Source organism: Dermacentor albipictus, chromosome 4 (genome assembly GCF_038994185.2).
Source record: "Dermacentor albipictus isolate Rhodes 1998 colony chromosome 4, USDA_Dalb.pri_finalv2, whole genome shotgun sequence".
NCBI classification, from domain to species: Eukaryota; Metazoa; Arthropoda; class Arachnida; order Ixodida; family Ixodidae; genus Dermacentor; species Dermacentor albipictus.
In genome coordinates this window covers 164,377,690-164,401,072 of record NC_091824.1, presented here as the reverse complement: position 1 = coordinate 164,401,072, position 23,383 = coordinate 164,377,690, and the positions used below count along the sequence as shown (strand labels likewise).

At 46.8% G+C, this 23,383-nt stretch overlaps 1 protein-coding gene across 7 annotated transcripts in view; it reads left to right on the top strand.

Annotated features, from left to right (window-relative positions):
* The window catches only part of LOC135899966 (zinc transporter ZIP6-like), a 113,409-nt gene that overhangs the window by 46,475 nt on the left and 43,551 nt on the right, over positions 1 to 23,383 (top strand). For 5 of the 7 annotated variants that reach the window (XM_065429369.1, XM_065429366.2, XM_065429368.2 and 2 more), the window contains exons 2-3: positions 16,609 to 16,738; positions 22,497 to 22,553. In XM_065429369.1, coding sequence (XP_065285441.1) covers positions 16,619 to 16,738; positions 22,497 to 22,553 — 177 coding nt within the window. In that variant the 5' untranslated portion in view covers positions 16,609 to 16,618. Of the gene's footprint in view, positions 1 to 1,548; positions 1,699 to 13,848; positions 13,996 to 16,608; positions 16,739 to 22,496; positions 22,554 to 23,383 lie in introns of those variants that run through there. The other 2 variants (XM_065429371.2, XM_065429373.2) reach the window with 2 other exon arrangements.

Here is a 23,383-nt window from a genome sequence, read left to right as displayed (position 1 = left end):
CGTGTAGTCTCGAATAACTTATTATTGGTTGGTTTCATTTTACTATTAGCTCTCTCTGTGGGATAGGGGAGTACTGGCTTTACGATGTTGAACAGTCATCGCGAAGACAAGACAAAGGAGAACAAAACAAATAAAATGCTAGCCATCGTTGCTTTTCGCGCATTTCGCTTCACGCTTTTGTTACGCCCTCGTGCGTTTACGACATCTTGCGGTCATTTCCCTATTTGAGCTGCCGCACACACAAGCTGAAGGTAAAACTCGTATGCGGGCGGGCAAGCCTGACTGCCATCTTTAATGTTCTGGCACGAACGACACTAGTATCGTTGTCTTAGTTGGCACATAGATATGACTCAGACGATGATACATCTCTAGCACGGTGTAAATCACGTACGTTACTCGTTTATAAGCAGAAAAGACGTGCTCGCAGCACAAAACAGGGCCAGTATTAAACGCTGATGACGTGAAATAATGAAATTTCGGATCACGGGTAGTTTGCTCTGCGTGATCTACGATGGCTCCGCATGCCTGTGGCAGATCTGATTTTGAGCACGAGTTTGCGATGTGCATTCCCGGCCTCGGCGAGTGCATGCCGACGTTGAACGGGTGCAAAAAAAAATTGGACCGAAACTATTGGAGGAGGATTGTCAGTCAAGCGATACCTTCTCGGTATATACCTGCTGAAATGTACGGTTGGGGGGAGGGGGGGAGACATTTGTTTGGTGAGCTCTGTCGGTTAATGCTACGGGGCTTGTGTTGTGAGGTTGCACTGCATGGAGGAAGGAAAGTGCCTCCAGGATTGGCCCGTTTTGTAAACCATAGCTTTACGAGCACACATACTGTGCACTGGCATCAGAATCAGCGAAGCTTGCTCGGCTGAACAGCCGTCCATGCATAGTGGCGGAAAGAGCCAAAGAAAGCTTCGCTTTTAGACTCCCGTTTACTTGTTTAGGTGTACCTTAAATAACCGCAGGTGATCACTATAATTCGGAGTGCTCACTTCTACTGCGCATCTCGGTCTACCTTGCATCATCATTTATGATGTGGTGTGTCAGCGTCCCTTGTCCTATTAGCAACCGTTATGTGGCCGAATGGAACGTGGGGGAACAATTTACGCTGACGCTTGGGTGTTTTTGGGTGCTGGTGGACATTCTCCTGGAGACAAGAGGAAGTGGGAGGAGGGGAGGTCACGCGGTTTCTCGCTCCCTTTCCTTCGCCTATGGCAGCGCTTTGGGCGCACTCGCCTGGCAGACCGCGCAAGGTGTGGCGTAACGGCGTGTTGTTGTTGCCGTTTCTCCTCGGGCCCACGGCGACCCTCCTTGCCGCGCGAGAAGACTTCACTCGGCCATCGCGTCGGCGGTACACAACGTCACCGAGCACCGTCGTGTTGCCGCCTACGTCGTCGTCTGCTCGGCCCGCCACGTGCGGCAGTGGGTCAGCGAGGACCTGTTGCCTCTGCCAGCTTAATTTCTGCTTTATTTCGTTTATTTTGTTATTTTTCTCGTGCTTTCGAGGCGTCTCGGTAGTGTCACTTCGCCGCCCGGCCGCTTCTGTAAGCGAAAGTTGTGCTCGCTGCCTCGCGCGGCGGCACTCATTTTGGGAGCGTCGGTGAGGAGGAGGTTCCGTTGACTGGCCGCCTCGGGACCGGAGTGCCGCGGGAGACGCCACTCGGCCGAGCGTCGCGCCTCCTCCCATCTTCTGGTAAGCGTCCAACTGGGTCTCTCTGCTTCTTCTTCCGCCAACGCCGGTCAGACGGCGACGCGTCTGTGGACGTCGGCGACCCCGTCTCGGCCTGTGTGAGGCCGAGCGGGCTCCCAACTCAATTATGTGCGCTGCGCGCGGTTATATTTCGAAGCTCTTTCAGAGTTTGTTCTTTTTTGGTGCTTGCTTTCGGTGTCGACGTTTAGTAGCGCTCTCGACGTCTCTCTATACTATCCCTTCTATCGCGCAACGCTCGCGGATTGAATGCAGGGGTCGAACGTCGGGGAGTATAGCGTTGCGCTTGGTTGAGTGCCAGGTTCTTGGAAAGGTGTTTCCCCTGCTGTTCTGTTCTCTTTTTTTTCCTGTTTGGCGCAGCCATGAGAGAACGTTACGTCGCCTTAGTATACCGTGCCTTGGACGTGACGTCATAGGAGACACTTAAATTTGGTCACGCTAGTGGGCGCACAGTCGTATGCGCGAAACACTTCTGTGTATTTAAGGACGCCCGCGTGCTGAGCCAAGCGTTCTTCCCCCGATCATATGCTTCGTGTGTTAAAGGCACTGACAACCGACTGTTAGGGACCCAGTTTTTTATGGCGCAACGAGAAGTGCACGCTCGGTATATTGTTTACAACTGCAGCGGTTACTTAAAGAAGCGCATGGATATATTGTAAGCAGAATTTTTCAAACTGAGCAGCGTCTAAAGGAATCCCTTCTCCAGCAGCGCTGAAAAATGTGCGCAATGTCGATAGCCCGCCTCGCTAATTTCGAAAGCCGCCCATCGTTCTGCTTTCACAGGAGTGAGTGCAACTGTGGTTAATTACCTATATTTTGACATTTCCTACCACTTTTTTCTTTTTAAATAAGAAAGCTGGTGCAATAAGTTTGCGTTGTTGTACGGACGTTTGCTTATATTTGTACCGCGTTTTCCCCCAAGTACTCGCCTATACGCGTCACAGCTGCAGGCTGGCCCGCGGCATCGTTATTCTGTCGATAGACGAGCCAAAGCAACTCATCGAAGGCGAATGCAGTGCTACCTTTCTGCTCACTGCAGAGGAAAGCTTATCTGAACATTAAGGATGAAAAAAACTTGTGATAGAAAAAAAGTATACTGCATTTCAGTACTATTAAAAAGACCAGGAACCGCGTACACTAGTTGCCGTACGTGATAGGTCACTTATGCATATTCGTTTTCACCGTGCGGGCCGCCAAAGGTCATTTATCGCGACTTTTAGTGAACATTTAAAAATATAAATCCACGTTTAATGTGAAAAACGGGGCTCGTTTTAGTCAATACGATAGGCAGTCTTTCCATCAGCGGTGTCATCTCGATTCATGTTCTGAGTGGTTTTCTGTCCCTTTAAAGCGCATATTCCTTTCTTTTCGTCCTTCTTTATAAGGTTAATATTTTAAGCAATCGCGTGTTTCCATTTGAACTTGCCTTTTGCAAAGTAGTTGTCTGTGGCTACGTGCACCTCACTTTCATTTAGTTGCGCTGCCTAAACACGTCCCGCTAAAGTTCTAGTTTACAGTAAGCTTTCTTTGTTTGCATTTATTCATCGGTTTATCCTACATGTCCACAAACAGCCGGAAATCTACAGTAGCGCACGGAGGGCTTGTAACAAAAACAGACTAAGACAATACATACAAAATTTAGCCACGAGACTCCGTAAAACGATCCATGCTAGAGAGCTAGTATAGCCTGTTCCCGAGCTCACACATAACGTGGAACCTGAGTTGGGGTATTCTGACAACCTTGTTCTCACTCTTAAATTTTTGTATTAGATGTTTGTTAGTGATAATAGCGGCACTACGTTGTTGCCAGCGCTCAAACGCTCGGATATTTGTTTCTAATGTATAGTTTCGTTTTCCTGAAATCGCGTGCCGAGGGTAACAGGCGAGTCGTCTCTTTTTTTTTTTCTAGATTTGTATAACTCCGAAATATGCACAAATTGACCTTGTTCAATTTAAAGGGGGTAAGGGGGAGTAAAACTATTCGGTTCGGCGGAATCTGCTCCGTAACGCACGTTTATTGTGAGCGCTCTGTATATATATATATAAAAAAAGACGATTAATAACTTGGCGCCTTTGCACAGGCAAGTATAGTGCTGCTCCAACCACAGTGCTTGTAGAGCCCTAGCTACGGTATTTTTCTTGGGACCCCGCTTGAGGCAAATCTGAAATTTCATTTTTGCAGGTTCCATTTCCGAGCATGTAGCCCTGCAGTGCAGATGGAATTGGTGTGCGCGATACGGGCGCGAACGAACGGGCAGTTGTTGGCGTGTCGTGTTGTAAAACTTGTGCGAAAATGAGCAACGGTGTCCAGCGTGGGCCCACTCGAGAAGGTCTCGCACTTCCGCCGTACTGTTGCGAGGAAATTTCTATTCGCCCGCTGCTCGCTCTTGGGTACATCGGTACGCTGCCATTTGTTGCCGTATACTGTCGACGATTGGAGATCGCAGGAGAGTCATTCGGCCTGCAGTGGACATAAAAAAATAGGCTGATGACGACGATGATCGTGGGCAATACCTGTTTACAAGCTGGTATTTCACGTGGTGCATTATTATACATTATTTTTTTTTATTGTAATCACGCTTGAGGAAGAAAAAAGCCTAACAGTGCCTGGAACATGTACCGCTGTAAATCGCATAGTCCATTCTGTTAAGAGCCTATTAATACGTATACCCTTATGAAGGATTAAAGGCCTTACTGCTTTACAGAATTTTATTTTCTTGCCGACTTCGTACTGGTCGCAGACAATCTTATATGCGGCAGTCAAAATTTCTGTTCAAAATTCGTCCCTCCATATGTACTATACACCGTGTGCGGAGTAATATAGTGCAGAAAAACACGGCACGGGGGGGTCTTTCCGTTATCCTGTTAGTACACGACGTTTAAGGTTAAATGAACTTACTGTCATCATAAAGTTTTGGCAGTAGCAAGCTCCGTGAAAAATAACTTCTACGCTGAAATGGTAGGCGGGGTCGCAGCCTCTCGGCCGCTGTCAGACTCCGGTTCGCAATCGATCTGGTGCCTGCCCGGTCGCTGTTCATAAATGCCACGCAGTGCAGTGCCTTCCTTCAGTGACTCTCGCTTAAGCAATCGCGAAGATGAATGGCGCCCCCGGTTTCCACAGGCGCCATCGCACGCAACCATACAGTAGGTCTCAGTTCCTTCACTCCGCCTGATCTCGGCCTGCGTGGGCGCCGGGTTTTTCCAAAACGACTTTCGCCTATTCCCCTTGCAGCTGAACTTCTCGAGATTTTTCTCGCTCGCGCATTCTCGGTAATGTAGCGCGTTCAAAGGGTTTGCCTTTGGGCGTCCGCTTCGAAGGACGAATGCGTGGGAGTGCTGTGCCAGCTCGGATGGGCGCCTAATTTCAGCCGAGTCCATGCGTCAGCAAGAAGGATCTCGGCGCTGGTGATGTATACGTGCGCCCGCTTCCAAATAGATGGCTGTCTGCGTCGAGTTCATAGTGCGCCTTTAAAACATGTCGGGGTACCCCGCGCCCTCTCGCGTCTGCCCGTACTGTGCGCTGTGCGGGCGGCCGCGCCACAGTTCAAGGCTGCCTTCCGGGAGAGCCGCACCAACAGGGGCTGTCACGGCCGTCACGTTCTTCGGTCGTTCTTTAGCGCCGTCGTGCGTGCCTGCACGTTTTGCGAGCAGGGAGCCGGTGCGGTCACTTGGTTCGTTTGTGTACCGCAACTGTCTTCTTGCGCGTGCACTTCGTGACTGTGCATGTTTACCGCCATCCCGCTCTCGCTTTCTCGTAACTTGCCGCGTGTATTGTCGCTTGTTTTCTCGCATCTCCCTGGAACATGGGCGCTCGCACTTGTGTAGCGAGGTTTGTTTCCACGCTCGCTTAGCGCGGCTACGATCTGATTCCTTATCTCCGCTCCCCGTCACTTGTGGAGCAACTCCGGTTGCCTTGTAAATTCTGCAGCCTTGTCCAACTCCGTCGAGCCACGGGTGCAGCTTAAAGAACCCGCTACGTTCAAAATAAATCGCAGAGCGCTCGATTACGCCTTCTCTTTTGTGTAGTTCCAGTGTTGATTTGCGACGTTAAACCTTTCCGTTTAATCGATCCGTTTTCAAACTCCTGACAGCGACCGCCGCGCGGAAGTACGCCAAGAGAGAGCGAATCATCTTTTGCTGCGCCCATCGTTAGCAGCAGCTAAACATGCCGTGGATATTCCTCATTGTGTCAATTTCCACAGCGTGTATCTCCCTTCTCGTTAATACGGCTAGATCCGTACCTTGTAGCGTTCCATTTCGTTTTCCTTTCTTACCCGCCACGGTAGCCCAATGGTTCTGGCGAATCGAAGTTGCGTGTTCGATACCGGCCGCCGCATTTCGACGGGGGCGAAATGCAAACACGCCCGTAGGGCGTGCATGGCCATGGGTGCACATTAAAGGACCCCAGGTGGTCAGCTACGGCGTGCCTTATAATAAGGTAGTGGTTTTGGCACGTAAAATTCCAGAATTGAATTTTCCACTCTTATCACGTGGCGTGCCGAGTGGCCGAACCAAGCGATAATAACGGTGGCGTGCGAGTTATTTTCCAACGTTTCATGGCGTCTTCCATCCTCCTAGCCCTTTGTCATTGGCTCAAACAGCTTGGATCGGCCACGCCGTGTGATAAGAATGTAAAATGAAAAATTATGCAGATCCAACGCACATATTGAAATCTATGTAAAGCGAAGCGGCTAATCAAATGCTGTAAGTTTCCCCGTTTCGTTCCTGCGTCTTTGGCGTATATATGAAACTGGCGCGCGCTCACACGTGCCACGCATTGTGACACAAGCACGCGGCGATCATCTCAAAGGCTGGTGGGCGTTGCCACGATAGAGAGATACGCGTCATTGTGGCCTAATGGTGGGTAGAGCATCGGGCTGCTGTGCTGGGAGACCGAGGTTTGATCCCACCATCGGGCACGTAATTACTCGCTTTAAAATCGAACGTCCCAAAGTACGGACCCAGTTTGGAGCATATACATTTAGTGGAATCGCCCCTAGCCTGCGCCGCGCTACTTTTCGCATACGGCGTGCGACAATTGTTTGTTTGTGCGCTACCACTTTGTAAGCGGCTTGTTGCCGTTTTCCTGTACATCCCATACTATAGTGTACTAGAATGGGTGAGTGGATCCAGACGGCGCCTTGGCAAGCGCCGAGTGTGATGCACAAAACGCTGAAATTGCGGAGGCGCTGCCGTCGCCTTATCCTGAAGCTCCGGCTGTTTCGCCAGCGCCCATGGGTAGACATGTGCGCCGCAGCTACCGATGTGCCTTGTCGACGAGATCGGCGCGCCATTAAGTCAGTTCTGCTTCGTTGAGATTTTGTGTTGTCTTGTTTAAAGATTTCGCCTGTCAAGCATGGAATCTTGTCAAGAAGATGAGCAGTGAATAACACAATACCAACAAAAAAAGTACTCCTGCTCTCCACGCATCTGCGCATGCGTGTCGTCACGAGTCAGCGACACGTGGGATTCCGAAACTTCTCCTCCAGAAGCGTAATATGGCGCAACGAGAAGAACTGCAACTTGTAGCAAGATAGAAATTTCTGGCCCCGATGTGTTTAAGATGCCGGTAGGAAGTTTTCGCATTATTCCGGCCGTTGCATTCGAAGGAATTTTTTTTTACATTTCTACGTGTAAAAAATGTTTTACGTGTATTGTGCATGGTGCTGTTTCTTTGTAGCATTCATATAATAAATTGAGTGCAACTGACCCTGATAGCTGCAATGAACTATAGAACAGTTTCGACGTGCAGGTTAAAAGTTAACTTTTTTTTTTCTCTTTCCGAAATAATTGCGCATCCAATCAGTGCCTGTATTTCTACTAATTCACACATCGTTCATTCAACCTGTTGACGATGAGTCAACAGATTGAGCAAATTTATTTTCTGCCGCATCAGCATGTCTCAGCTGAAAGAAAAAAAAAATGTTCACCTGCTGCACTAAAAAAGTCTTTTGATTCTTTTTTCTTCGGGGAAAAACGACGTTATAAGAAAAATTACTTAAGCAGAGGGTGATTTTAACAGGACAAGTGAATTCACTTATAGTCCATTCGGGAACCTGCGTTAGAACATCTGCTGATTGGTTGACAGCTTAATTAAGCGCTGTACCCAGCAGAAGTTGCTCATAGAAGATCTATGGTTTTTGTTTTTTTAACAAAGCATATTGTATAAACACAATCTCATTCAGAACAAGTGGAAGTAAGGTTAACATGTCTAGAGTGTCACGGGCGTCGGTGATGGCTTAGCAATACTAAACGAATTCACTGATTGTTCGCTCAATGGAAAAATCTCGTATAAACCGAGGTATAGCAAAAAAAAAAGAAAATTGGGGCTGCGACGCAACCGCCAGGCTCTGAATATTCGTGGAGAAAGGAATATACAAACACGCTCAACACGGACGCGTCTAGATATGTGCCCAATTTCTTTTTTTTTATGTCGGCTTAAGAGCAAGAGCCTTAGAAAACGTTCTGTATTTCTCTCGCTTTCAACACCTCTGTATTCGGTCCTTTCAGCCCCTAGTGTGAAAAGGCCAGAATGTCAACCAGTTTAGCAAAGAAGAATGTAGCCTAGCGGCTTTTTAAATTTGGGCTTTCGGTTTCCACGCCGCCACAGACTTACACACACTTTCACTCGCACATACAGCATGCGGCGCGCGGTCACGATGTTATTGCCCTTGGGGCCGAATTCACAAAGCTTTTCTTTATCAAGTGCTGTTTTTCATTGGCTGATCGCCTTCGCAAATAATATTGGCAGGCACGAACGCATTTAGCGTAAGAACGTTTTGTGAATACGGGCCTTGGACTTTATACGGAGCATGAGGGCGACGGCGATGGCTGGAATGCGCCTGGAGTGTACATGTAATTGCTATCGCAATAGTAATATAATAAGAGTATCCGGCAGTTGAAGCGTCCAGTGGCCCATTACTTTCTGCAAAAGAAGTAGTAACAAAATCGAAATTTCACCATGCGACAGCACGCTGCGCCGCAGCAATGTCTTTCTCTTTTGCGGGGCGGGGGCACCGAAATGAAGAAACGCAAAGGGAAGCTTCTTGGCCACAATCGAATGCCTATATACTTTGGGCACCTAATGCGGCTACCGAAGGAATATCGTAGGAAACCTGAGACGCTTGGTCCACAGAGAACCATACGCATACTACTAGGTATCCTACACCGGCGAGACAAAGCTATACGGAGAGCTTGCGCTCAAGCGAATGCGTTAATCCGTCGAGTGCCCACAGCGATGGCGGCGAGCGACCATTGTTTTTTTTTTCTGGTCTGCTAGCCATAAAGTGTCCAAAACTCTGCCAGGCGAAAATCCACTCGGCCAGTGAAAAATAAATGCGCACCGAAGTGCGCCTCGCGGTAGTCGGAGCAACACGGGAAAAACGCAACCGCTCTGGCTGTCCCTGCAGCCTGTGGGTAGCGAGAATAAGAAAATTGTGTGTCCACGGGAATGAAAGTCAAAGTAGAAAAATAAATAAGAACGTACTTACCTTTGCTGACTTTAGTGTCTTGACATGGATGCTTTGGCGCAGGTGAAAAAAATGTTGGTATTCTTTTGTGACACGACGGCACGAATGAATCACCAACGCTTTGTCTCATCAGACCTCGCTGCGTGATTTGTCAACTTTTCTGATGGTGTGTTGATTTGGCTTGTCTCGGTGTCCGATGTACGACGTCAGAAAAGTCAATGCACCTTTGGCGTCAAGTGTTTATCCGGGCATTAAACCCACAAAGTAAAACCTGAAGCGCGACTTTGGAAATGTTAATGCACCTTTCCTACAAAAAGTTTATGAGAACTTTATTTATACCCTTAAAGTTTCGGAATTGAAGTCCATGCGCTCCGTAGATTCCGCGGCCTCCGCGAGATGCCGCGACGAGCCCGGTCGCCATAAAGCCCCTCAATCTCCCAAAGTAGCGCCATTCACTTCCCTGCTCCTCCGCTCGGCGCGGCCTCGACGGTGGCGCCGCTGGTGGTGGGCCTGCCGTAGCAGACGACGGCTAACACGCTACGGGAGGAAATCCGCGGAAAAGTTCGTTCGAGTCCTGCGGAGCAGTTTTTTCAATCTAGATCTTGCTTTGTCAGTCGGTAACTGGCCTTAAGAATGTCGTGTCGGATTTGCGGAAGAAATAGAGAAAAGCACCATTATTCAATGCGTATTTAAGGCGTAAAGCGCGCGCACGTTGAAAGTTCGTGTTCTGAAACACGACACAAGCACGCGGTGTGCTCAGACACGCGAGTAATTACCAGAGTTTCAGGTTTTGACAGCGCGAAAGTATGTGCACGTGGTTTCGTAGGTTAATTTACGTACCTGCAGGATGCTTTTGTTCGGCCGGCGCGTGAGAGATTCCGACTGTCTGCGGTCAGCAATACCTGACAGCAGGGCCGTTTCTGTTCCGCGCCTTTTACAGATGTACGTAGCTCATGCACAGGTTGTGGTGGCCATGAGCAACGTTTTCACACATAGGCGGTATAGATAATTTTAACAACGTACCAGCATATGAAATCGTTATTTATTTATTACAGTGCAAACGGTTAGAATTTGATAGAAAAGAAAGAAGGAACTTGATGGGACAACTGGAAAGAGGTTCAGAAAATAATTATCCCCCTCCCTCATTGGCACCAGCAACACTTTTGTTGACGTGCTAATTTTATCTCTGTATACTACGTGCGTCTGTATTCTTTTGCGTTGTAAGTTTTCACAAGGAAGCAGTGTTGCGTTAACTGGAACAGTCAAGGCACACAAGACAGAATAAAAGTTGATTCTTGTGTTTTACATCCCAACACCACGATCTCATAAGGCACGCCATAATGGGGGCTCTGGATTAATTTTTCTTGCAGCTGGGGTTCTTTAACGCACCCCCAATGCACTGGACACGGGCCCGTTTTGACACGGGCGTCAAAAGAAGAGGTTGGCGGAGCCGTGTCACTTCACAAAGCCGCGCGTTCTTTGCCACTTGCTCGAAGTCAGCCCGCCCGATCTTGTGAATCCACACTTTTCTTCGTTTTGCGTTGCGCCCGGCGGATGGTAAAACAAAAAGCTTTTTGCCGTCACCGGGTCTGTTGTGGCAACCGTAGGCGCAGCAGCACGGCATCGCAATTAAGCACTCGGCCCTAACACATTGTATAAAACTACCGCGCTCCTTCAAACCGCCTGCCGTACTTCGTCGCGCAGGCCCAAGAATGGGGGTCGCAGGCCCAAGATTGGGGGTCGCAGCGCGCTCGAAAGAAAAGATATTGGCGGCGAGGAGTTACGGAGTCGCCCTCTATCGGAAGCGCCTCGCTGGCGTAGTATGAGGGATCACGTGGCGCGCTCCTCATAGGTTTTGCTGTCAGCGCTCACTGAAAACACCGCGCGCGTGCTCTCCCGGACATTTCTGTAAGTACTTTCGAAACGAAAGAAGTTTCTTACTGTCTAAATAATAATCTTGGGCAAACTGAAAGCACACAATCGTTTACAGACGCTATACATTCACCAAATACGTACAGTGAACGCCACTGCGCGCGCTCGCCGCGATGGAGTCTCTCGAACCGGCTTCTTGCGTGAAAGGTAGGTAAACGCTGAGAGCAAACTATGTGAAATATGTTCTTATAGTGTTTGTATAACTAAATGGAGCGTAATAGAATGAAGCCTCAATGCAGCGATCACGCAGATTCACAGCGACCGACTGCGCGTCTGCATGCTTGTCCGCGCACTGTTTCGCTTACTCCGGCGCGCATTTTCGCACCGTGCCATGAGCTCAAGGCCGCAGAATATGAGCATTTGACAGTATACAGGCAACCATTGTTGCGTTGGCGCTATCAGAGTTGTTCAAAAATAATTTCAGTGTACAGACTTCGACGCCTACGGGACTGTGATGTGCCGTCGCGACGATTCAATCTTTTTTTTTCTAAATTCTTTGACCTTTCAATACTATTTCTCGAGTTGCGTCGCACTGTATGTTTATCGGCGTTCTCAGCGTGCAATTTCCCGCTGCTCCATTTTTGTAATCCAGTTCATTAATTAATAACACAAACATGACCATATGCCATGCTTTCTTTAAATGTGCTTCTTACCGCTGCCTTTCCACTCCACTGAACTTGCCAGTATCTATAGTATCGACAAGTTCATAGACTAAACCGTCATGACATTAGTCGGGCAGCGGACTCGGGCGAGCGTCTCAGTGCGCGTTTTCAGAATATCGCAGACCGGGCGCCGTAGCAGAAATCTTCCTCGCGTCTTTGCTTGCTGCATACCCGAGTTGTAGCCGATGACCGTTTGCCGGTTTTATGTTTCGCGAGCCAAGCTTCACGCAGCTTCTTGTCCTGCGGCTACGCGTGAATAAGGCTGACACCGGGCTCCGTTGCGTAAGTCCGGCACTGCGGCACCGAGCAGTAGCCTACCATGTTGCGCGCCTTCAAAGGCAGCCACTACCTATTGAAGTGCTTTCAAGCGTTGTAAAGGAGACACTCGAAGAGGGAAAATCTCGCCACTAAATGAGGACCGCAGCGTACGAGGGAATTTAAACTCTCGTTTTCAGCTCGCTTCGGCGCTCCTGAAGCAGCCGACGCGGCCGCTATGTCCACGTGATCCCTCCTAGCACGTCACGCCGACGGTGGCGCCAGCTTTTCCAGTGGTGGAGCTCGAGGCCAATACAAAAGCGCGGCGCCTGCTCTGCGCCGGAAAGAAAAAAATATACAAAAGCGCGGGGCCCGCTTTCACGTGACACAGATTGGCCAATGGGGGAGCGGAGGAGGCTGGGGCGACAGGAGGAGTGGAGGAGGAAGCGCCTGGGTGAGCGGGGTGGCGGAAAGATCTAAGAATGGCGCTACTTTTGGAAAATTGAGGGGCTTTAGGTCGCCATCAAAACGCCTTCAAAACTTTCTGCTCGGCGGGGCTCCTCGCGTTGTATTACTGCAGGTGCATGGGCGCTGCGACGAAATCCAGCCGGAGTTCGTTATGTTCGCGCTGAAATATCTTTTCGAGCGTGAAAAAGAAGCCATTCTAGACAAAATCCAGAGTGATTTCCGGCGCCGGGTGTTGTTTGGTCGGCGGTGCATGACGGCACGAAAAATTTCGGGGGGGGGGGGGGGGGGGGGGGCTGAAGCCCCATAATTTAGCCGCCGCCCCCCTCCCCCCCCCGGATACGCCCCTGGTGCTGCGGTTTCAGTGCGATATGTATATAAAGTTACATTTACCTTCGTTTTCTTTTCTAATCAACCTCATACGCGTGAATCTGCTATATTCGCAAAATTACCGAAATGTAGCTTTGAAGGAATACTAGTTTTAGTCTGCTTAAACAGATTTACTACTGGATTACTTTAATATTTACGTGTTAGGAGATCCTTTGTTGTGATTCGGAAGTGCTTGCGTTCGCAGTAATGCGAGGAGCGAAACACAGTTACAGGTTTGCTGTCTGTACTACGTTCTAAACCTCCTAAAACAGTCGCGGCACCTGCGCCGCTCTTGGCGCTTTCTGCGAATGAAACGATGTCTCAAGTCCTAAGATTCTCAGAAAAAAAAAATAGTAAAGGCGACGGTAGTGCACGGGGAGCCTCTTGCGGAAGGCCGATCGCCCGAAGGTTGCGCTCAAGTCAATGCATCCGCCGTGCGCGGAAAGATCTACAGCCAGTCAGCGCGTGAAATGAATAACCCGCAACGCCATAAATGTCGCTTGTCTATATGTGCGCTGGTGAAGTGTGAGGCTCGTGAAGCCCGTTCGATTCGCATCGCATATGTAGGCCAGCGCAGCCGTTGCAGGCTTTCCGCCGCCCAGACAGGCCCCGCGAGCGCGCGGGCGCCTCAAAGCCAGCAGGCTCCCCGCGACGTTCTTTTCTTTTTTTTCTTTCCTGCGATCGAGTGCCGCCTGTGCGATCGCGACCGTGGTGTCGCCCATCGTTGGTGTCACCTGTCCTCCCATATAGCGCCGTGCCGTACCCCCGTTACCACGCCAGCCACCGCCGGCGTCGTCGGACGGGCTGTTGCCGCGGCGTCGACGTTGCGAAGACGACGCCTTCCTGTCCGTCTCTTTTTGCCGGACAAAAGAAAACCCCCGCGCCGTATCGACTCGCATCCGCGTGTGGCGATCCTTTCCGCTCGTCGACGTGCGTGCGTGTAACTGTACGCGATCCCTCATATTCGTCTAGAGGAGGGCTTGAACGGCACGCCACACCCCCCGGCGCCTTCCAGCAAAAGCCCCTATTGGGCGGACAGGTGGACAAGACCGCAGTCTTACTGCGCTCGCGCCCAGACGCACGCGACTCGTCGGCTGCGCACGGTCTCCCGGGTGCGGAACGTCTGCAGAGTAGGTATAGTACTAGGCGCACGGCACCCAACTGCTGCGGGTCTAGTTGACAACCTCAGCCAACTTCTCATTCGCTTTTTTTCTTTTGCCGCGCCCTTCCTTTTTTTTCTTACGTGCACTTTATACGGCTTGCTCAGCTAGTGCGGGGCCTCGTCCCAACCCCCACGCACCCACCGCGGCTTTTTGTAGCTTTCTCCTTCTTTCCACTTTCGCTCGTCCGGCCTTTGTATGTGTCTGATGCATAGTTTACTGTCCTTATGTTTTAAATGACGGCACCTATATTTTTTTTTCTTTCTCGCGCTCTCCATGTTCTCTCCAAGGCTGTGTGTCTGAAGGCTCTTTTTAAAGGGACACTTAATCGTCTGATCAGTTTACGTGAGAAGAGTATCCTTGCACAAGCTTAATTGTATTTGTTAGGTTAAGCTGAAAGGCAAGCTTTCATTTTTGAATTTTGTGCCGAAACTACTGCAGTGCAAAGTCGCTAATTTCATGATATTTTCGGGTTCATCACAATGCAACCAACCTAACAAAGGTTGCCAGGGTTGATACCACATGAGTGCAACCTAGGCCATTCATTATGCAGGGCATGGTTTTTACACGCAAACGTAACTGGCCAGCTCTTCAAATCAGTGGTGTTTGTCTGAGGCTGTGAAGCTATTCTATAAGGCACTAAAGCTGTTCTTCTATAACTCAGTCGCTCATACTTTGTCTTACATTCTTTACAAAGTTATTCCTCGGGATATTGAGAATGACAGCCCACAAATAAATGTCATGAAACAAAGCACTGACAGCGCATGCCTTTTATATGTTAAATCTTCTCAGACTGAAATATGAAAAGTGCAGAGCAATAACAAAAGATCGGCTCACGTAAGAAGCCGCGTTCCTACCAGAAAGCTTGCCTTCGTGCAGAGCATTTTGCTTAGATGCCATGGTGCTTGCTGCACATGCTCGTGACGTCTCCTTGCATGTCTAGCGCTTTCACTGTGGCACAAAAGGTGTCGCACTGTCAAGATTTTTGTAGCGTCCCCGACCGCGTTCGCACCATTTCAGTTTGTGCTTCGATGCCATGGTGCTTACTGTGCATGTTTGCGGCATCCATATGCTTGCACATAACCCGCGTTCACGAAGTTTAACGACATTAATTTTTACTGCAGCTTTCTTTGGCCGTACCTCGGATAATTAGGCAGTTTTGTCATCACATTTTTCAGTGCAGTTTACACACAGAGGAAGGGCTGAATGCCAAGAAAATTGGGAAGGATGGCTGAAGAGGGGTGAAGCAGCTCACTGCACATTGTTTTGTCAGTGCACAAATTTTCTGCACAAAATATATACCAAGACCGAGTTATAAAACATGGTGTCATGTGGCGGTTTTTCGCTCTGCCAATGAATGCTTGAAGCATTCGAAGCATTGCAGTAAGGACTGCTTCCCCTAGGTTGGCATGAGAATTTGACACATTTCTTGAAGCTCACTGTACTGGAAATGGCAGTGACGGAAAGGTAGTTCTATAGTTTCTAAATTCATAATCACTGCAATTTATCGAGCAGTTGAAGACATTGTGGCTCAGAATGTTGACATATATAGTGGAAAAGTTAGTGCAAATACTATTGTAGATGCATTAAAAGATACAAGTTAACTTACGCCAGACTGATTTTCATGCCGTACTCAAATGTCCTTTATTGTTAGATGCTGACGCAGACTTGTTTGTTCTGTATGTAAAGCACTGATATGCACATGTTGCTGCGATGCACGTTTTACTTCTGTAATTGTACAGAGGCTGGAAGAATCGTCAAAAGCTAAATTTTGGCCACCATGGTGGCCTTCAATATGCAGCCAGGAAGTTTGAGGTTCGTTTTATTGGTAGCACACGTAACTGCACACTCCAATGACCAATTCAGGGTTGCTTGTAGATTGGGATAAGTTTAATGTTTCTACAGAATACATAGTGCCCAAACTTCTGCTTGTATGATTATGTATTGCCATAAGCAAGATTGCTTCAGTATTTGTTACGTGTGCATGTGTGAGCACGTGTGGTTGCTCCTATATATGTAAGTTATGAATAAGTTGGAACTGTTCAGCCAGTTGAGTTGTACTACGAGACATAATAATTGCTAAAAGACACAATGTTGTGACGGCTGTCTCGGTAGATGCCTTGTTGTTTGTAAGGCATATCTGATATTTGTTCAAACCTAAGCATGCCTTGCTCTTCTCGAGGCAGAAGCTGAAAACGAATGATGTGAAAAGAACTTTTTTTATTGGTAGAAATTCAGCCTTGTTTGTTCGACATACTGTAAGTGAAGCGCAGAAAACAACATGCTGCCACGACCTCGACACATTTGACAGCCACACGGAGCAATTCAGTGCCACATGCTAGGCATGTTGGGTGGCTCCCAGAAGAAGAGAACGACGAAGGTGCCAGGACAGCGATAAAGAGATCTACAGCGTCGACCGAAGTCCTTTGTGGCTTCGGTTGTCTGTGACAATACATTGTTTACAATACAATTTGTCTGTGACAATACATTGTACAACACACTCTGATGGGTGTCAGCTTTTATCTGTACTCGGCAAGGTTCTAGTGTTGTGACCATGACACGCACTGCTGTGTTTGTGTGCAGAGTGTTGAGGATGAGGGTGTTCAGCCTGGAGGACATTCACCAGCTGGTGGCCAACCAGTGCCAGCAGGCGTGTCTCGCAGCTGGCCTTTGCCAGCAGCGTCGACCAGGACATGCACCTGCCAGTGGACTGGTAGGTCTCTCTGTACATCTCAATTTTTTCATCCTTCACTCTCTTTGGCCTCTTTGAGGCATGTGTGTGCAGGTGGGTCCATTGCTAAGGTGGACCCAGGTTTATGAGACAAAAAATTGGCCCGAAATTTGAACTTAAAATTTTTATTTTCCGCGTTCCTGACGTGTTTCCGCGTCTATCTCTGAAATTTGGTTACAAAATACCGCATAGTTATTCCTTTATCGTTATCTAAAGATGCGAACCCGCAAACGTTGCCCTTTAAAGTTGGGACAAATCGTGCCCGAATTTCGTCTCGCATAACTCGATAACTGCGCGCTCGGCCAGCGCCATTTTCGTATTATTTGGTTTCTGGTTTTCTTTATTCGTCGGTCGGCAATATTGCCGGCGCTGCAGTTACGAAAAAAACTGCAGAAAAATACATTTGCGGCACACGCTATTATTGGTCAGTTTGAGCATGTAGCCAAGATGGCGAGTCATGATTGGCTCCAAGGATCACGAGTGCTCAAGCGATGAAAACAGCCACCATTCTTGTCTTTCTTGCGGCGCTGGGTACGCTGGAGGTCTGACAAACTTTTGTCCCGCGAATAGTTACGGGTGGAAACGTGCGAGACTCGGTATACTTTCGAAAGCGATTAAGTCATCGCAGTCGGCACAGGATACCTGGCAGTTCATCGCCGAAGTCGTACCGCCGCTGAAAGTAGGCGCCTTGCTGCTTTGGGCAAGGTTCTGACTGGTGTTGTATAAGTCGCGGGCCGCTTTTTTCGTTGCGATGATAGATTGGATTTTTTACAAGCACTCCAGGAGGGCTCGTATAACCGGCAAACGGAGGCCTCAGAAGGGCACCTGAGTTCATAATAATGCAGGTGGTGCAGGATCTCCACGGCATCCAAGGGGTAGCAGGGGGATGAAAGCTGGAAGCAGGGCGGCGCGTGGGTTGATGCTGCAGAGGCCGAAGGGTGCCAGGGGGTGTTCGCATATAAAATGGGCTGTCCGCAATAGCGGGCAGCTGATCTTATACACCCCTGGCACGTGCAGGCCTCGGCAAGCCCCAACCCACGGACCAGTCCGGGTTCTAGCTTTGGTGACCCCGTTGCCGCTTTCATTTTCTGGAGGCGCTGCCAATAATGCGAAATAATGACGCGTTGTTACAAATCATAAAAAATACACGATTGAGTAAATATAGTTGCGTCCAGGCCGCCAACTTGTGACACTAAGTTCAGCACTACCGCACCCCGCGAATTCTGCAACACCAGCAAGAACTTTGCGCTGCTTTGCCGGATCACGCATATCCACAGGCCGGTTACACTACCGTAAGAATTGAACACGGCTGTCACAACTGAAGAGGAAGTGGATAACATAAGAGCACATCAGAAAGCTACACTCAACAAGATTGCATCTACAATGGCCACGGAGTGAAAGATTTGGCATTTTGTTGAAGATTCGACCGCCGATAGTGCAACAGCCTAGGTCACGAGGCCCACTACTCCAAACCTTGTCGTCAGACTTGCAGCAGTGAAAAATCCTCTCGGCGTCTTCTCGTGTTATACTTGCGGTGGTTCTGCATAGCTGGGGCGGAGAGATCAGGATTACGGTCTCGCTACTAAACTGACTGTGGTTTGCGAGATCTGCGATGAAGTTGCGTCAGGACGAAGCTCGTGGGGAATTGAGGGCCCTAAAATGTCTAATCGTTTTGAAGTGAACGTACTTGCAGTGCATGCTATGTCATTGGCCGGCAATGGCCAAACGTCCATGAATTGTACCTAGTGCCCACTGATGGCCTTTGGTGCCGTTTTTTCAAACTTTATTTCAGTATATCAGTTTTGAAACGTTTTTCGTGGTTTTTTTAAAACCACAATTTTGATGATGCCATATTGGAGGTGTGTTCTCTCTGTTTTTACTTGTGCTATCACTGTAATTTTTTTTTCATAAAGGCAAAGCTATGTAGAGTGCAAATAAGTGAAATAACATTGTTGCATTTATTAAATGAATTTTTAAAAATGTTTCTTTTTTTTCGCAGTTAGATGTATTTCTCTGACTGAAGTTTGCAATGTTCCCATCTGATATAAAATTGGGTTAGAGCACCATACTTGCTTATTTGCACTCTTTGTTAGTTCCACATCATTTTCATATGTTGATATTTATTATGCCCTGTATCGTTTGGCAGATAGCTCACCTCCAAGCAAATTATGCAATAAAGCTGAATTTCTTCAATTTCTGGAAAGTTACTCTACAACAAAACTGGATGTATATCTAGAACTAGCACATTGAAACACATAAACTCGGCAAGTTTAATAAAAATTGCTCAAGAATTTAAAAAATGTTTTGAACCGCAGGGTCCCCCCTTAATTAAAGGAAACACACATCAGCAGAGCACGAGATAATTTCTCTGCTGAAAACTCTGACAACATCCAGCTTTGTGGCAAATGACATGTAAGGGACGGCACTGGCTCTTTTCTACTTAGCTGCATGGTGCGTTCTACAGGCACCAGGAGCTACGACACTGGCACGACCTAAGCCAGCTGCCTGGATGTTCCCTTTAAAAATGGATCTACGTGCACATATTGCTTTCAGGTGCCAACTAATTCTGTCATTTCAAATTGCTTGCATCTTGAGCATCATTAAAAGGTGCCAGCACTAATTCCAAAGTGTGGACAAGGCTCGACAAAGCAAACTCGGCTGTCACAGTCTGGGAAGGAGGCTAAACTGACTGTTTCACATGCATCATACCGACATGTGTACTTGCCTATCTTTATCAGGCGACCGCGTTTCACCGCCTAACAAATCTTATCGCACAGCGCGAGACGCACCTGCATGTATCCCAAGTTTCTAGAATGTTATCAATGGTTCCATCCGGTGTTCCATCTGACTGCATGTGTGCGCGACACGAATAATGTAGAACCTTGTGGAAGGCACGCGGGTCCCAGCGATTACTCTGGAACATTCGACGACTGATGTATAAAAGCCGACGCGCTTGACCCGCTGATTGTGCAGCTATCGTTGTGCTATAAGTGTAGCCTGTTTTTGTGGACACAGGTTCGCCCAATAAAAGGTAGTTTTGTCTTTCACAGTATTGCTGCTGTGTTCTTCAACGTCGCCACCACGTGACAATACTCAAAGAACACCCAGTAACTTAATCAAGTTCTCGGATGTAAATTACTGCCAAAAGTAACAAAATGTGCGAGCTCACTGGATAGACATACACATGCTTGCACCAGTCGTAGCAAACACTACAATTTCTACATTCCATTGTTCTTTTCTTTTCCTTCTTTCTTTCTTTTTTTTTATAAAGAGAAAAAGATTTATTTCTCTTCCCAAAAATTGAGGCAAAGCCGAAGGCTGTTCGGTCTGACAGGGCTTCACCTCGAGCAGAAAAAGAAAATAATACAGAAAAATTAGTGACTACATGAAACTAAAAACATACATACAATGGCAATCAGCACTGATATGTTCATGTTAGGAACACACATAGAAAATAAGTATGATATCCACTGTGGGGCTGTAAATAATATAACCAACGTATATAATACACATAAATCACTAAACATGAATGCAATGTTTTGTGGACTATATAAATAAAAGGTTGGTCCAGCAACCGAAACTGTTGAGCAAATATACTGAACATAGCCGTGAAGTTGTGCTTATCATCCTTCTACATGCATTCAGTCTAGTGAAAAGCCTGGTCTCGCACGTGTACACACGCAGACACATAGGGCCATTGTTTTTCATCCACTTTCATTTCTATTTATTTATAATTTAATTTATTAGAGAACTAGAAATAATTTCTCTATGCTTTTCTTCGTGTCATTGTTTGTTGGCTTCTTGTGAGCTGACTAATGAATTGGGGCCCCTCTCTTTCCTTTCTTCTCGTTCACATCGATATTAGTCCTGCATAAGCAAAAAAAATCTATAACAAATGATGAGTGAAAATGTGACACATCAATCTTAAATTGCATTGTTAAAAGAAGCCTTCTGATGTGGTGTTTCTATTTGTGTTCAATAAGTTTAAATTTTATTCTCTTTGTGTGATTTAGTAACAAGAGTGCCAGATGAGTGATGAATAATTTTCCGTACGAAGTTCTTGTGCCAGGTACTTGCATTTTCAACCTTTGTAATGCTTATTTATGACTGCATTGATATTCTGATATGTGAAATTTGTTTGTCTATATGAATAATAGTAGCTTGTACTCGTGGATATGCCTAGCCTTAAGGATGTAATGTTTCATAAATATTGGTATCATGGGTAATTCTCTTGGATGGCCGAAGTAGTTTTCAATATGTCTAATTGTATTCTTCTGAAGAATTCCTAATTTGTTGAAATTATTGTCGCCAATAGTTTCTCATACCAGCGCAAGACATTTACTCCCATAAGACAAGTGAGAGTAAAACAGTGCATAGTACATTTTTTTTTTTCAGTCATAACGGAATGAGAGGGGACAGTTTAAAGAGGCAGCGAGCAATCAACAACCTTACTTAATTTCGTTCTAAACATGTCTACATAGTTCTTCCATGACATATGTTCATGGAACCAGGCACCAAGGAACATATGTGTGACAGTGCCTAATAGCCTTTCATTATTATAACTTGATGTAATGTCTACGTTACATGGTTTATTGATTGGCCGGAATATTATGTACTTGCGTTTACCAACATAAGTTTCAGTTTATTTCCCTGAAACACTTTTCACATAATGATCAGTTTGGCTGCACAGGTTCAGTCAAAAAGGTCTCAAGGTGTATGCAACATGTTTTAAACCTCTTCATATTTTAATCTGTACTTGCAAATTTAATACTTCAAAAGCAGAAGCAAAGTTGTACACACACATCCTGAAGTGGATCTGCTAGTAACACTGTCCAACCAGAAAGCTGGCAAAATTTAGTGAAAGGCTGTAGCAGTCATTTAGAGCATGCAAAAGCTGACGGAACGAGCTCAGCTTAGTTTACTGATAATGCTATTGATTGCCTTGAAACGATGCCACAAATATGCTCAAGCGCCCCTACCAGCAGTTGCAATGTACAGAGCTTTTACAGGCTCCTCCTAGGCCACGTAGGAAATCGGGGGCAGGGGGGGATTTCCCTGCATCTTTATAGGTTGTTGTGTACAGCTGTTCTGATTCTTCAGCTCTTGCAAATGCCAAGCAGTAACATCTCCTCGGGACTCTGCAACCATTCTTGTCACGTGCACACAAATCTTGCACATTGCTTGGGGCATTTGTATACGCTTCATAAAGCTGGAAAACGGTGTGTAAGTTGCACACACTACATTTGCACAAGGTTATGCATATTGCTTTCATAGTCATGTGCAAGGTCTGCCATTAGAAGTACAATGCTACATGTACTACATTCTCATTAAAATTTGTGCTGCCACTTAGGGTTGAACCTATATGGTTGTTTACTTGCACAGAAATATTGGTCATATATGATGCACTTGGTGCAATGGCTATGTCTTTTAGTATTTATGTGTTTTCAAAGCTCATGCCAAACCTGCTGATAAGATGCAGATTTAAATGTTCTCCGCATTAGCTGTCATGTTTATGACGGCAAAATCTTTCCATGGAAATAAGTCTATTCAGCAGTTGACAAATGCAGCTGTAGGAAAAACTATTCAGACATAGTTAAAAACATAAATTAATATAGTTAAGCATTTATCTTATATGTGGCTTTGTCATGGGCTGGTTCAACCTTAGCCTTCAGAGTGAAGATTGCTTCATCAGTCGTGGCTTTTTTGAGGCATTAATTGTGCTTATACTTTCTTTTTTCAGGCAAAGAAACAAAGACTGTTGAAGGCTCTGAAATCAAGGCATCACAGAAGTACTCATGTAAGTCTGAAATTTTTTTTTTTCTTCTTAGCAGAATTTTTCATATTCTTTCTTGCAGATCTTGCAAAAAAGATTCGAGGCTTCAATTGCATGCTTTGGACTGATGCATTAACTGAAACAGTAAGGCTAGCTTAACAGTATCACAGAAGCATTTTGGAAAGATTTAGCTGCAGCAAGTACACCAAAGCATAATTTTTAAGTGAAAGAAAGATGTATTAACCATGATTCAAAACCTTTCAGTACTCCGAAAAAAATTAATGGGAAGAACTTGCAAAACATCTTTGGAATTTTGGATCAGAGAGCAAATGGGTGCAGCCGATGTTCTAATTGACATTAAGAGAAAGAAAATGAATCTGGGAAGGTCATGTAATGCATAGGTTAGATAACCGGTGGACCATTAGGGTTACAGAATGGGTGCTAAGAGAACGGAAGCGCAGTCGAGGACAGCAGAAAACTAGGTTGGGTGATGAAATTAGGAAATTCACAGGTGCTAGTTGGAATCGGTTGGCACAGGACAGGGCTAATTAGAGATAGCATGGAGAGGCCTTTCTCCTGCAGTGGACTTAAAATAGGAGGAGGGGGATGATGGTGAAGGTGATGATGATGAAGGTATGATGCTGCTGCTGCTGATGATGATGATTCATTGTGCACCTTGAATGGTGCATTCTTGCAAATTTTTCCGTCTCCTATTATGTAATGTAGACACACTGATGGTCATTATGCAATAGGGAAAATAAATCTCTTTTAATTGGAAGGAAGGTTGCACATGCCATTGTCAACTTCTTCAGTCATGGTTTCCATCTGTCTTTTATAATTGCTTCACCTTCCAT